General features: G+C 39.7%; 1 protein-coding gene across 1 annotated transcript; it reads right to left on the reverse strand.

Annotated features, from left to right (window-relative positions):
• Positions 1-509: 509 nt before the first annotated feature.
• gpbar1 (G protein-coupled bile acid receptor 1) lies at positions 510-14496 on the reverse strand. The gene is made up of 2 exons (XM_060928920.1): positions 14410-14496; positions 510-1591 (listed from the first exon to the last, which is right to left on the reverse strand). Exon 2 carries the CDS (start codon positions 1551-1553, stop codon positions 510-512), a length of 1044 nt encoding a protein of 347 aa, XP_060784903.1. The 5' UTR covers positions 1554-1591; positions 14410-14496.
• Positions 14497-14696: the final 200 nt, after the last annotated feature.

The raw sequence follows: 14696 nt of genomic DNA on the forward strand, positions 1-14696 counted from the left end.
AGCAGCCTTCATATATCTAACATAATATGCTGATTTCTTTACTGACATACAAACATTTTTCTGTAACATTTAATTTTGTGTTGGAAAACTAATGTTTGTAAATCTAACTTTTTGTACTTCCTCAATAATGTAGAAGTCATAAAATAAAAGTCTAAATAAGTTTATAAAAAATAGTGTGCCTAAGGTTTTTTGAACAGAACTGTATTTGGCTCTGTAATTAAATAAATAAATTAAAAAAAAGATTGGATTCTTGCAAATCATTAAACCCAAGTCATACATCATGAGTGGAAACCATTAAGGAAACTAAAAGCTTTCAATAAGGGAACCTTGAAACCAGTACTGGAATGCAGCAGAAAGTTATCACATTAGCTACTTAACGACCTGATAAGGAAATAAAATGGGATGAATCAGCAAAGACATTAATTCAGCTACCAAGATCTGGTCTCCTGCTACACACTCATAAAAAAAGACATTTGTGATAATGCTGTTCAAAAAGAATAGCATATTTTTCAGGGAGAATCTCCTAAATCCTGTATTCCAGCACAGCGAGTCCTGATTTTCATCAGCATATTGCATACTGGCTCTGTGTACTGCCTGTTGGAGAGACTGAGTATGATGGGTATGATAGCCATGCTGCCGATTCCAGTGCACGAGAGGATGATATTGAAGGAGGAGCTTCTCTTCGCACCTTTTTGAAGTAACATGACAGAAACATGCAGGTAAACGATGTAGGGCACCCAGCAGACCAGGAAGGTGAGTGAGATGGCAGTGACACATTTTGCATAGCGCAGATTGAGGCGATGTTCGTATTCTGAGGTTGCACTGCGCTCCACAGATCGATTAAGCTTACAAATGTCACGCAATTGCTTTCGAATAATCCAGAGAACTCGGCCTGTCATGACCACGATGGAGAGGATGGCAGGTAGGAGCAGCCCGTAGACTTCCAAGTAGATAAAGGGTTTGGGAAAAATCTGTTTGTAGGAACAATAATCCTCATCATCAAATGTCCTTCCTGAACAGTTAAGTCCACTTCTAGCTGGTTCACTTTCACACACATTAACAATAGACATATTAGCATCCAAGCTAAGGTTAAGTTGTTTCTCTGTCCAGTTGTTCCATCCAAAGGCGGGTAAACTAGCATAGAGGAGAGGAAGAATCCATGCGGCTAAAAGTGCAGCCGGAAAGCAGCGGTGCACCCAAAACTGTCTGTAGTGCAGCGGATGGACTATACACAGATACCGCTCATAGTGCACCATGACCAGGTTGAAGAGGAAGGACAGGAAGAGGAAATTGGGGAAGATGTGTACGAGCAGGCAGGACCAAAAGCCCAGCGATCGATTGAGACCCATGCAAGGGATGAAGGGCAGAGCAAGGCCCGTGCAAAGATCTGCCACCAGCAGGCTCAGGAAGAGGTAATTGGGCATGTCATGGAGCTGTCTGTTGCAGGCAATACCCATGATGATGATCAGGTTGGTGAAGATGATGATGGTGGACAGTGGCAGGGTGATGGAAATGATAAGCTTCTCCTGATCACTCTGGTCCATGGAGTCCATCGTGGTGCTCAGTGCGTCTCACCCTCGTTCTATGTAGCCTGAGAAAGTCAAAGATGCAAATAGAAAGAGAATGTTAAGAGGAAGAGGGTGCCTGTAATTTTTCCATTCATATATGAGTTTCTCATTTTAATAAATCATTAAAAGGGTTATGAACATGTGCAGTTGATATTTAAAAAAAAATCTAAACATGTACAGGATTTCATTGCTGAAAGGTATCGATCAGGAGAGGATTACAACGAATTTCCAAAAGGCCATCTACAAGAAGTGGAGAAGACTGTGCACCACAGTGAGATTACTAAGAGCAGGACATCCCTCCAAAAATGACAAAAGTACAAGACAAAAACTTTTCTGGGAGGCTGCCAAGAGACCCATGGTGTCATTAAAAGAGCTGCAGGAGCTTAAAGGACAACAATCTCGTGTATTCTTTATATGTCTGGACTATGGGGAAGGTGGCGAGACAGAATCTCTTTCTCACAAACAAAGTACCCAATCCCACGTAAATGTGTGGCAAAATGTGCTATGGTCTAATGAGACCAAGATAAAACTTTTTGGGCATAACTATAAAAGACATACACTACCGTTCAAAAGTTTGGGGTCACTTTGAAATGTCCTTATTTTTGAAAGAAAAGCACTGTTCTTTTCAATGAAGATCACTTTAAACTAATCAGAAATCCACTCTATACATTGCTAATGTGGTAAATGACTATTCTAGCTAAATTCTACTAAATGTGTGGTTTTTGGTGCAATATCTCCATAGGTGTATAGAGGCCCATTTCCAGCAACTCTCACTCCAGTGTTCTAATGGTACAATGTGTTTGCTCATTGCCTCAGAAGGCTAATGGATGATTAGAAAGCCATTGTACAATCATGTTAGCACAGCTGAAAACAGTTGAGCTCTTTAGGCCATCCTTAAAAAAAAATCCGTTTCCTGTCCACCGGGTGAGCAAAAAAAATTTCATCCGGGAGGGAGGGATTTTTTTTTTTTTTATTATATATGGATGGATAAGAAATCGCAATGCTGTGTTTGCTTTTTCTTTCAGTACTTTTTTATTACAAAAGCAGACACATTTAATAAAATATGATGGTTTAATCAACTGAAACTTGTACAGAAACTTTAAGTTAGCATTTTAAATGCTGACTGCAACATTTGCAAAACTTTTACAAAGGTACTTAAAATGTCCGACACACGGACTTTTTGTAGTTCTAAATCGCCCGTTAGGCCTAGTTCGGATGAAATTACACTATTATAATGATCACTGAATGATTTGTTTTTCTGAATCTTTACTATTTTGTTGTTCGCTAGAATGCCATTTTGCGATTTCACACTTAAGCAAATGTTTGAAAACTCCGGATCTCCTTCCTTCATGGTGGCTGCCATTTTTTTGTGCCGCACGGCGCATGCGCAGAGCTGATTCAATTCTATATTCTGCGCGGAATGCAGGGCTTTCCACAAGCGCCGGCTGCCGCCATACAGCCGGCCACACAATTAAATCCAGCCGGCTACTTTAATGACTTATTTTTGTAGCCCACAGGCTCTAAATATTAATTTTCGATTTTAATAAAATTAAATGTTTATCTGACGGACTGACAATAATGTCAAACTGAACCGCACTCATTTAAGTTGTGATTCGCGCTGTTTGTACCGATAATAACCACAAATTCCCCACCGACTTCGTTGATCAAAGGAGAGTAACTCATCCGCAGCCCCGACATGCGGTGTGTGTGCGTGCACTCGGCGGAGGCAGTAGTGTGTCGGGGGCGACATCAGAGGGAACAGAAGCAGAGATAACGCTTATACGCTGTTTACACATACCCGGGTATTTTTAAAAACGCATATTTTCTAAACTCCATTTTCCAAAATAACATCGTGCACACAGCTGCGTTTTTTTTTTAAAAATTACGTTTATATTGATCCGCATAAATACGCTGTCAAGAGCTGTTAAACTACTGTTAAAGGTCGTTGAGTGCAGAATTTGCAAAAATGCGTGCATCATGAACGCTACCAGGCCACCGAACTACCACATCAATAAACGAATAGTTGAAATCACAGGTAGCTTGGATGTTTAGGCTGAACCTCCCTTTTCTATTAATGTAATCTGTGGAATTGACAGATGGCTGCTTTATCTCCACATGCGTGCCATCCACAGCCCCTAGGCATTGAGGGAGACCATGCATTTCCTCAAACTTGGCGACGAGGTGCTGTACAGATTCCTCCGATGTGGGCAACTTTATGTACATGGGGCCAATGTGGATGATAATTGCTCGATATACTTCTCTCACTATGATGGACACTGTTGAGCGAGCAAGGCCGAACGCATTAGCTGTCTTGCGCAGTCTACCCTCATCAGCCAGGTAATAGAGTGTGCAGGCAACTTTTTTGATGACATCGACAGAAGCGCGCATGTGAGTACACTCACCCTGTATGTACGGACGTACCAACTCTGCGAGTGACAGGAGTGAGGATCGCAACATTCTGAAATTTTCCTGCCATTCCTCCGGGACGACAACGCCATTCTTGAAATTCTCCCACCAGATAGCAGTCCGTCCAGGTCGAACCCAAAATCGCCGACGCTGGCAGTGGTACGGTCGGGCTCTTTTGGTCACCAGAAGCTCCGCAATTGCTGCCCTCCGAGCCCTAATGCGTCTCTGCTGGTCAATGAGCTTTATGAGCTTTATTCTCAAAAGCAAACAGGTGAATATAGCTCTTAATAACAGAAATGCTGCTACTCTGAGTGTTTCCATGCTTGTTATATGTACAATGGTCGCTCTTTTGTGGTGCGAAGATTGCCTAAAACTCCGTTTTGATCTCTTTACACACAAACGCAAAACGGAGTTTTCAAAAAATCTCCACTTTTGCCGGGGTTTTTAGAAAGAATTGTTTTCAGAGGAAAAAACTCCGTTTGTGTATAAACGAAAGGCACAAATGAAGGCAAAGGTCTGCGTTTTTAAAAATACCCGGGTATGTGTAAACGGCGCCTTATTTTGTCTCTGGTAAACCAGTCTTCTCTCGTTCAATTACGTGCTGGCATCAAAAGACACCGTTGGTTGTAAATGAAACCAAACTGAGTGGTTGGAGTGTATTTTCATACACAAATGGAGAAATGTTCGCTGAGTGTTTAATTGTGTAGCCACCACTGCAGACCATTGTCGTTGTTAATTCATAGCATGCTCAGCTGCGTGAATGTGTCATGCACCGAAAATAAGACATTTACAAGCTCAGGTGGATAAGGCGCCACACCATAAATCTGGGGACCCGGGTTCGATTCTGACCTGAGGTCGTTTCCCGATCCCTCCCCGTCTCTCTCCTGCTCATTTCCTGTCTCTACACTGTCCTATCCAATAAAGGTGAAAAAAGCCCAAAAATATATTTTAAAAAAATGTCGAAAAACCGGCTTTAAAAAAAAAATTTCAACGGCACTCACCTGGCCGGTGGACCGGAAACAGAACATTTTTTAATAATGGCCTTAGAGAAGCTATAAAACTGACCTTCCTTTGAGCAGATTGAGTTTCTGGAGCATCACATTTGTGGGGTCGATTAAATGCTCAAAATGGCCAGAAAAATGTCTTGACTATATTTTCTATTCATTTTACAACTTATGGTGGTAAATAAAAGTGTGACTTTTCATGGAAAACACAAAATTATCTGGGTGACCCCAAACTTTTGAACGGTAGTGTATTTGGTAAAAAAAACAACCCCCCCTCCCCCCCAAAAAAAAGACAGCTTATCACCCAAAAAAACACCATACCCACAGTGAAGCATGGTGGTGGCAGGATCAGGCTATAAGGCTGCTTTTCTTCAGCTGGGACTGGGGTTTTAGTCAAGAACGAATCATGGATATCTCCAAATACCAATCTATTTTGATACAGGCCTGCAGGCCTCTGTTAGACAGCTGAAGATGAAGAAAAGCTTTACTTTCCAGCACAATAATAACCCAAAGAACAAATCTAAGTCAGTGTTTTGGAATGGCCCAGTCTGAGCCCAGATCCTGTCCTATCAAAACCTGTGGAATGGCTTGAAGAGGGCTGTGTACAGGAGATCACCTTACTATGTGATAGATCTGGAGCATTTTTACAATGAAGAGTGGGGCAAAATTGCCAAATCAAGCAGAGACCGAGTGCTGTATTATGAGCAAAAGGTGATTTTATACAGAATTATCCAAGACTTATACTTGTCCAGAGTCAGGAAATGGGCAGGTAACATCTCTGCGGACCCATCACACCCGGGTCACAATCTGTTTAATCTTCTCCCCTCAGGGAGGCGATATAGATCACTGTATGCTAAAACAACCAGACACAAGAACAGTTTCTTCCCTCAGGCTGTCTCTGTGATGAACAGCTAAAATCCAGATTTATATATCAGTAATATCACTTGCAAAATATCTGCACACTCATACTGTCATTCTGTGTTCACTGTTACTTATATTTTTTTTACTTATTTAAATTTACTATTCATCTTTGCACTATGCACCATATTGCACCAAAAGGGAAATCCTTTCTGTGATGAACAGCTAAAATCCAGATTCATATATCAGTAATATCACTTATAAAATATCTGAACACTTATACCATCATTCTGTGCACACTGTATACTTTATATTTATTTAACTATTCCATACTTGACTTACCTGGATTACTTTGCACTATGCACCTATTTTTGTTGTTGTTGTTGTTTGCTTGTTTGTTTGTTTTGTGTATACGCTTTTTTGTCTGTTTTGTACTATGAGAGCTAAGTGAACCGGAGTCAAATTCCTCGTGTGTGTCCACATACCTGGCAATAAAAGTGTTTCTGATTTCTGAATTAGTTATGGGATGTGTATATTTACTCAACCAGGTTCTCCTAAAACGTTTCTATTTATTTTTCATTTGAATTATGTTGGTTGATATGCCACATTAAAGGGAAAAGAGTTGGCATGATTTATCTTGGTGTTTTTTTTTTTAAACATCACAAAAACCTGCCTTTTTAACAGGGGTGTGCTACTGTAGAACAAAGTATTGTAAAAGTTAATGCTGACTAAAACAGAAAGGTGTCAGCATTAACTTTTTTCAGCAGTTTGTGCTACAGTAGTTCTTCTGTGCGATTGGACCATATGGGCTAGCCTTCGTGCCCCATACGAATCAATGAGCCTACGACGCCCATGACCCTATCGCCGGTTCACCAGTTGTCCTTCCTTGGACCACTTTTGGTAGGTACTAACCACTGCATACCGGGAACACCCCACAAAAGCTGCCATTTTGGAGATGCTCAGACCCAGCCTTCTCACCATCCCAATTTGGCCCTTGCAAAGTTGCTCAGATCCTTACACTTGGCCATTTTTCCTGCTTCCAACACATCAACTTCGAGAATGAACTGTTCTCTTGGGTTTACTAATATATCCCACCCATTGACAGGTGCCATTGTAATGAGATAAATCAATGTTATTCACTTGACCTGTTGGTCTTTTTAATTTCATGGCTGACTGGTGTATATCCACTGTATCTTCCATTAAATTTCCAAAGTAGGCAAGTTGTGTTCGATCGACGCACATAATGTGTCTCATTCATAGTCCAACGACCAAAGTTAATCAGTCATGGGGAAAACAGTGCCACTTTCTATGTCTCTAATACTTGTATAGTTAAACATGAACTGTATATACAACAATAATGTATTGACTGCAGATGTTATTAATCCTACAGATGAATAACAGAAGTACATTTAATACAACATATGTAAAAACTTCAGCTGTAGCATGACATTTGTGTCATAAACTACAAACCCAAGACAACCAGATGGTTTAATATTAATATGTAATTAACCTGTAATCTGTAGGTGGACAGATCCTGTGTAGATAGAAATATATGAATGGAATTAGACCTGTGACCAAATGTCCTGTTAGTTACTAACGCAAGCCAAAGCTGAATTTAATGTACACGAGTTTACAAAAGTCTGTAATCCATTTGTAAGAGTGTGTAAATCCTCTGTAACTACTATATAGTTGCCTGTTTATTGGATGTGTTGAGACTCTTTCCTAGGGTCCCGCAAATTGTAATTACACACACACACACACACACACACACACACACACACACACACACACACACACTACCAGTCAAGTCATTCATAGGTTTTTCTGTATTGTGACTATTTTCTACATTGTAGAACAATACTGAAGACATCAAAACTATGAAATAACATATGGAACATATACGGAATTATGTAGTAAACAGAAAAGTGTTTAAAAAAACAAAATATGCTTCATATTTTAGATTCTTCAAAGTAGCCAGCATTCACCTTGATGACACTTTGCACACTATTGGCATTATCTTAACCAGCTTCATGAGGTAGTCACCTGGAATGCTTTTCAGTTAAAAGGTGTGCCTCATCAAAAGTTAATTAGTGGATGAGTTTCTTGCCTTCTTAATGTGTTTGAGATCACGCAGTAAATAGTAAATAATAACAATACAGTAAATAGCCCAATTCTACAACTGTAGTAATCCATATTACAGTATGTCAAGAACCGCTCAACTAATTAAAGAGAAATGACATCCATCATTAAGACATGAAGTGTTTTTTAATTCATAAAAATAAAGAAACACACTGTAAAACATTTCAGCCTTGTTTAGTTATGCCCACTTACTTTTTCCCTTTAACTCAATGAGCTCTGAAAAGTGTTTTAATTTGAATTAATCTGTGCAAGTTTTCAAAGGTTAGACTTGAATTACTTAGTTGTCTTGACTAATTGAGACTTTTTCTGAGTTGAACCAAAGATAATCGTCAAACTGCGTTAACTTGCATTTTCAAGGCAGCAGGTGAATTTGCGTTTCCAAGTTAAACCAATTTGAAATGTTTTACAGTGCACCATTGAATTATTTATACTGTTCAGAGGTGGTGGCAGGAAGTTTTGGATGGGGGGGCGACGTGTCAAGCGCTGAAGGCGTGTCAAATCTAGGGGGGTTCAGGGGCATAACCCCCCCAAGAAAGTTTGGAATTTTTCATCTCATCTCATTATCTCTAGCCGCTTTATCCTGTTCTACAGGGTCGCAGGCAAGCTGGAGCCTATCCCAGCTGACTACGGGTGAAAGGCGGGGTACACCCTGGACAAGTCGCCAGGTCATCACAGGGCTGACACATAGACACAGACAACCATTCACACTCACATTCACACCTACAGTCAATTTAGAGTCACCAGTTAACCTAACCTGCATGTCTTTGGACTGTGGGGGAAACCGGAGCACCCGGAGGAAACCCACGCGGACACGGGGAGAACATGCAAACTCCACACAGAAAGGCCCTCGCCGGCCCCGGGGCTCGAACCCAGGACCTTCTTGCTGTGAGGCGACAGCGCTAACCACTACACCACCGTGCCGCCGCATTAGATAATTTAAATGATAATGCTTCTTTAATTATTTGATTCACATGTATGCCCTTTTTAAAAATATTTGGAAATCCAGATGAGTATGAGACTGACTGACACAACCAACCATCTGATCAATATAGTGTAATACATCAGCTGTGATTTAATTGCATCAGTTGGTTCCAGAAAGTCTGACTCCACTTTCCAGGATTGCTTTTGTTTTCATCAGTTATTCAAACACAGTTTCATCAAATCATACTTCTCATTGGGACTGCATTACTTTTCAGAGGGATAGTGCATTCTTGTTGAGGGAAAGCAGGATGTGTCATGGCTTGAATTAAATACATACTCCAGAACAATTTTTAACAAAGGAAACAGAATAGGATTTGCAGACATTGAAATCTCACAGTGATATGGATATGGAAGAACTAATCCCAGAAGAAAAACTCGAAGGGCAATCGGTAGAGTGCATATCTCCGCCAAGCCATGTATTTGGATTTGCATCAAAATCAAATCAGTTATTCCTTCACCCAGCTTTCCTCAAAATTTAATCAAAGTTCGTTCACTACTTTTTGACTCATGTTGGGAACAGACAAACAAACAAATGAAAAGTCGTGCAGTACACCACCACTAACCACTACACCACCGTGCCGCCCTTTGGAATTTTTAACCATCTAAAATGCTATTTCCTGCATTTTGAGAGGCAAATTTTGGTGGAGTAAAGCTAAGTTTAAAGTCTCTATTAGAGTACATTTCATCCATGTATTTTTTTCTGTATGAAACAGAACCAATGGTACTATAACGTAATTACATCTGCTTAGTATCGTTGAGAGGATAATACCCTCTTATCATGGGTTTGGTCAGGGCAGCAAGCAAATTCATGTAAATCTAGAGCAGCGTCAAGTTTTTGGGTGGCCAAAACTGCTTGTACGCCTTGTGAACACTATCTAGCCATCCGGACAGGACACGAGTTATCAGTCAGATACAAATGTAGCGACACTGTCATAGCCTTGCTGTCACAGGGTCCCTGCTTTGGCGCGAGTACCCAAGGAGACCAGACATGTCTAGACAGTTGCCACAGCAATGGGTTAATTAATGCCACAGAATATTCATAAATCAGCTTGCCTACTAAAAGTGATGGGTTTTGCAGTTCTGTGTAAGCCAAATAAGGAAAATCCTGGAAAGCGGAGGAAATCGGTGACATCAGGGCCAGGCTAATTTGCATTGGTTTTGGTGTGAATGGGTGCTACCAACCTACAGTACAAAGGAATGCTGCCGGGGCGCCAGGATGAAGGGACGCAGCGGGATTTAATAAGGGAAAACAAAGGTGCGCAGCAGGCTGTTTATTCACACTACTCTCTCCTTTTCTTCCTTGCAAATGGTCAAAGGACTCCCATCGTAACTGTCGCCCCCCCCCACCGCCACCACTGCTGTTTATTCTGCCGACTTGTCCAACTAAGTAACAAGTGGTTACTGGGTTAATTAGGTCTTTGCAAGTGCTAGCATGATGCAAACTAATCAATATACACATTCTGTACTAGTTATTTCCTTTAACCTTGTTGCTCTTGTTCAAAGAAGCAAACTTTAGACTATTTTGGTTTTTGCTTTAGTGACCTATCGTGATCAAATATGTAGCTTGTCCCAGAATTATATATACCCAATAGCCAGGGTTATGTTACATACATCACATCTGCGTTATCTTTATATCTGTATTATTATTCTATTCACATTCACTGGATATGAGTAATGCCATGCTCTGATTGGCTACTCTACTACTAGACTATCAGCTCATATACTGTGAGTAGAGAAAAACAAAATGGCAGAGCATGTTGCTGAACCAACTGAGGATGAAATAAAACTTGACTCAAAAACACCCCCCCCCCAAAAAAAAGCAACAAAATATGAAATAAAAGTATTTGATGTTAAAAATGTATCTTTTGTTATTTTTCAATAATTATTTTTTATAGCATTTTTCACAAATTGCTCCTGTCATTTCACTGGTTTGTTTGCATTCTAAGCAGAAATGATTTTGTAGGACATTTTGTATAAAGTTTTTATTTATTGAATTTGCAAAAAATTAAAAATAAAAATGCTCTGTTTCTCAAAATCCAGTGAATGTGGGTAGAATAAAACAGTTATTCCACTCAATCTCGTCATACATAGCTTATAGACAAGTCAATGCTACGCACCTCGTCAGCTATCAGCTCATGTACGACTCAATTTCGTGGAATAACTGTTAATTATATGTAGGGGTCCAAGCACCAAAGTCAACTCTGACCTTCAAATGTGTTCATTTGGTGGAACTGGTGGAAAGTTCAGGAATATTGTTTAAAACTTTACTAATGTTTATAAAGTAAATCCATGCTCATGGGTTCTGTTTCTCTGATTGATTTGTATTGAAATCCAGTCTCAAAAAGTCAGGAACTAATTTTCATGAATAAATATCTATGTATATATGTGCAGGCAGCACGGTGTAGTGGTTAGCGCTGTCGCCTCACAGCAAGAAGGTCCGGGTTTGAGCCCCATGGCCGGCGAGGGCCTTTCTGTGTGGAGTTTGCATGTTCTCCCCGTGTCCACGTGGGTTTCCTCCGGGTGCTCCGGTTTCCCCCGCAGTCCAAAGACATGCAGGTTAGGTTAACTGGTGACTCTAAATTGAGCGTAGGTGTGAATGTGAGTGTGAATGGTTGTCTGTGTCTATGTGTCAGCCCTGCGATGACCTGGCGACTTGTCCAGGGTGTACCCCGCCTTTCGCCCGTAGTCAGCTGGGATAGGCTCCAGCTTGCCTGCGACCCTGTAGAACAGGATAAGCAGCTACAGATAATGGATGGATGGTATATATGTGCAGCTGTTTAGAGCGAGACACAAAAACTCGAAGAAGAAGAAGAAAATCTAATTGAAGCACACCTGTTAGCAGGCTTTTTTAACAAGAAGATATCTGTGAGTTGTTTGGATGCACACGTTCATGTGTTTGATTAATTAAAGGAGATGTGTGATTGATTGGACATTTTAAATCAAAGCCACACATGACTTATTATCACTCAGTGAGCATCTTTAACATCAGAAGGATGGATTATTGTGTTCTTGTTTGCGTTTGACCAGGGCGGCTGGTAGTCTTTCAAACAGGGGAGGCTGGTCGGTTACGATATTTCCAGATTTTAAAAGAAAAAAGAAAAAAAACATCAATTTTGCCCATACTCTTGCCTCTGATCTGGCTGATTGTTGGCAGGGTCACAAACTGTGAAATAACAGGTTCTTTTGGCCCATTAGCCTACTGTCCAATATACATGATGGTGGTGTTGGGGGGGAGGGGTATATTTTAACATTTTATATTTTAAAATTGTGGCATGTTGTTTAAAAATTGATCATTATTGAAAGCAGCTCTTTGTCAGGAACCTCAGCAGTAACAGCAGAGTGTTCTGGAATAGGCACAAGCACTGACCTTGGGGAGCCAAACATAGAGCTGGGTGCCACACATTTCATTCAATGACACTTTCCCTATATTTTACTTATTTTGACTGAGAAATGTTTTATTGACAATTTTGATAACCCTTCACTTTTAATCCAGGTCTGTAGTGTGAAATGTTCTCAGCTGTGTTTTTGTTTAAAAATGTTTTCCAAATTGTAGCTGTGTTTAATTCATATCCAGAAAAATATATATTCCAATATAATATACTCAGCATAAACATTTTAAATAGATTCTATATTTTTGGTCCATCCATGACATATTACTAAAGTAGCCTATTTACTGTTGTTGATGTGGGTCACTTGCTGTTAGCCAATTCATTTTCTCGTACCAGGAGAGCTGAAAGGAACGAGTATTATTCCCTACCTTTTTCACCAAGTCAATTTGAGGCGTTGGTCTACCCTGCTCTTTAATTTTAATTTTTTCCTCGAAAGGAAGACTGGCAAATGGCTTCGCCAAAATTAAATCAGCAATGCTTGGCATCCGTGTGCAGCTTTCTTGCTAGCTGACTAGCCCCCTCAAGTTCAAGTTCAGTCACTCAAATAAACGAAATTTCTGGAACTAAGATAGCAAACTTGACAACACTATATTTTCACTTTATTTACAATGAAAATATATACAAACTAAAAATGCTGGTAGAAACCGTATGTAATGAATGAAATCGAAATGTAAGCTGATCTCTTACAATACACCACAGCACTTGCGAATCCGCATGGGACTGAACTGAAATTCACCGCTGCCTGTCTATATTTGAAACGAGCTGTCAATCAAAGAAAATATCCAGCCGCTTTCACCAATCACCAGTCTCCTCGCGGAAAGCTTTGCCATGTCCCTCCTACTGTGAGGCTGGGAGTCCGTGAGACTCCGTGGGCGGGCGTTTTCGCAGTGTTTGTCCAATAACCGTCTTGTATTTTGATATTGAAAAGCGCAGAGCTCCCAAATGCCATTGAAGTCCACTGAGGCTGGGCTGCATCGCGCTGTCACAAGGGGGAAAAACTCATGCACACATTAGGCGAACTGGGGAAAGTTATAACGGAATAATTTCACACTGTAGTTGGGTTGAGCACATATATTTCTATGATTCTGGATCTGAAATAGCAATGTTATAAGGTCGGCTATAACATAAGCCTAGCGCAATTCATCCTACACGATGTTCGTCATTTTTAGAGGAGGCTGAGCCTCCCTCGCTGTCTTAGAGCAATCGCCCGTGCGTTTGACCCCATGGTAGTTAATTACTGTGCTGTGGAGTAAAGTTCTATCTATCTATCTATCTATCTATCTATCTATCTATCTATCTATCTATTGTGTGTATTGTGTAATTTTCCATGGAACAAATTCGCAAAATGCATCATGATGTAAACAATTTTTTTTCTTTTTTACTAATCCAAATCCAACCACTGAAAAGCCACAAACTGCTACATATTATTGGTTCTCACTATAAATTGGTTCTCCATTTCTTTTAATCAATATTTTTTTCATGCCACAAACGTTTCTGGAAATCAACAACACACAAGTATTTCATATTTATTTACATGTTTGTCTGGTTTTTTTTTGCAACTACCTTCAATAAGCCTACATTAAAGAACTTCTTTTACAGGCAAAAGTATTAAACAATATTGCAAGATATTAAAAATGTTGTATTATGTGTTTCATCTTTTTGATAATAAATTACCTTTTTTAAAATAATTTAGATATTTAAGCTTAAATATTAGAATGTGCAAGGTAGTGATAATTATGTTAAAAACTAAACTAAAATAAAATAAAAATAAAATAAAGGCATCTACTTTCATATTGTAATACTTTCAATCTTTTTCTAATCTTTTTTTTATAAGTTTGCGCAACACTTTTGGTACAAACTTAGCCTTACTCTTAATCACCATCATTAATTTTTACTTTTATTAATTCCTTTTAAACAATTAAGGTACTCCTAAACAAAAATATAATTTCTTTTGTCTACCATATGAGCATTTATCTAATGCAAGTAATATTAGGCTGCACAAATTAGACTTTGAGACAAATGAGAAGTTCTAAGTACTGAATGACAATGAAAAAGTAAACCTACCTTCATATTAAATCACATAAAGAAAAAGCTGTTAATCAGATAGGTTAGAGTCCCATATGGTTCTGTCCTCCCCGTCTAATCCCATGTCCACACAGTTTTTCTGTAATATTGGTCACTGACAGCTGGAAAGCATCATATAATAGAGTCTGATGGCTGTTAAAGGAACAGTACACCCATTTCCAGTGTCTCACTGGAGGAAGTGAAAGTTTTAGAAATGCCTGCTGTAAACAGGATGCATTAATTCATTTTACAACCAGCTGATGACACATACTTGCCAAACCTCTGAG

The sequence above is a fragment of the Neoarius graeffei genome, chromosome 9 (assembly GCF_027579695.1).
Source record: "Neoarius graeffei isolate fNeoGra1 chromosome 9, fNeoGra1.pri, whole genome shotgun sequence".
In the NCBI taxonomy this organism is placed as follows: domain Eukaryota; kingdom Metazoa; phylum Chordata; class Actinopteri; order Siluriformes; family Ariidae; genus Neoarius; species Neoarius graeffei.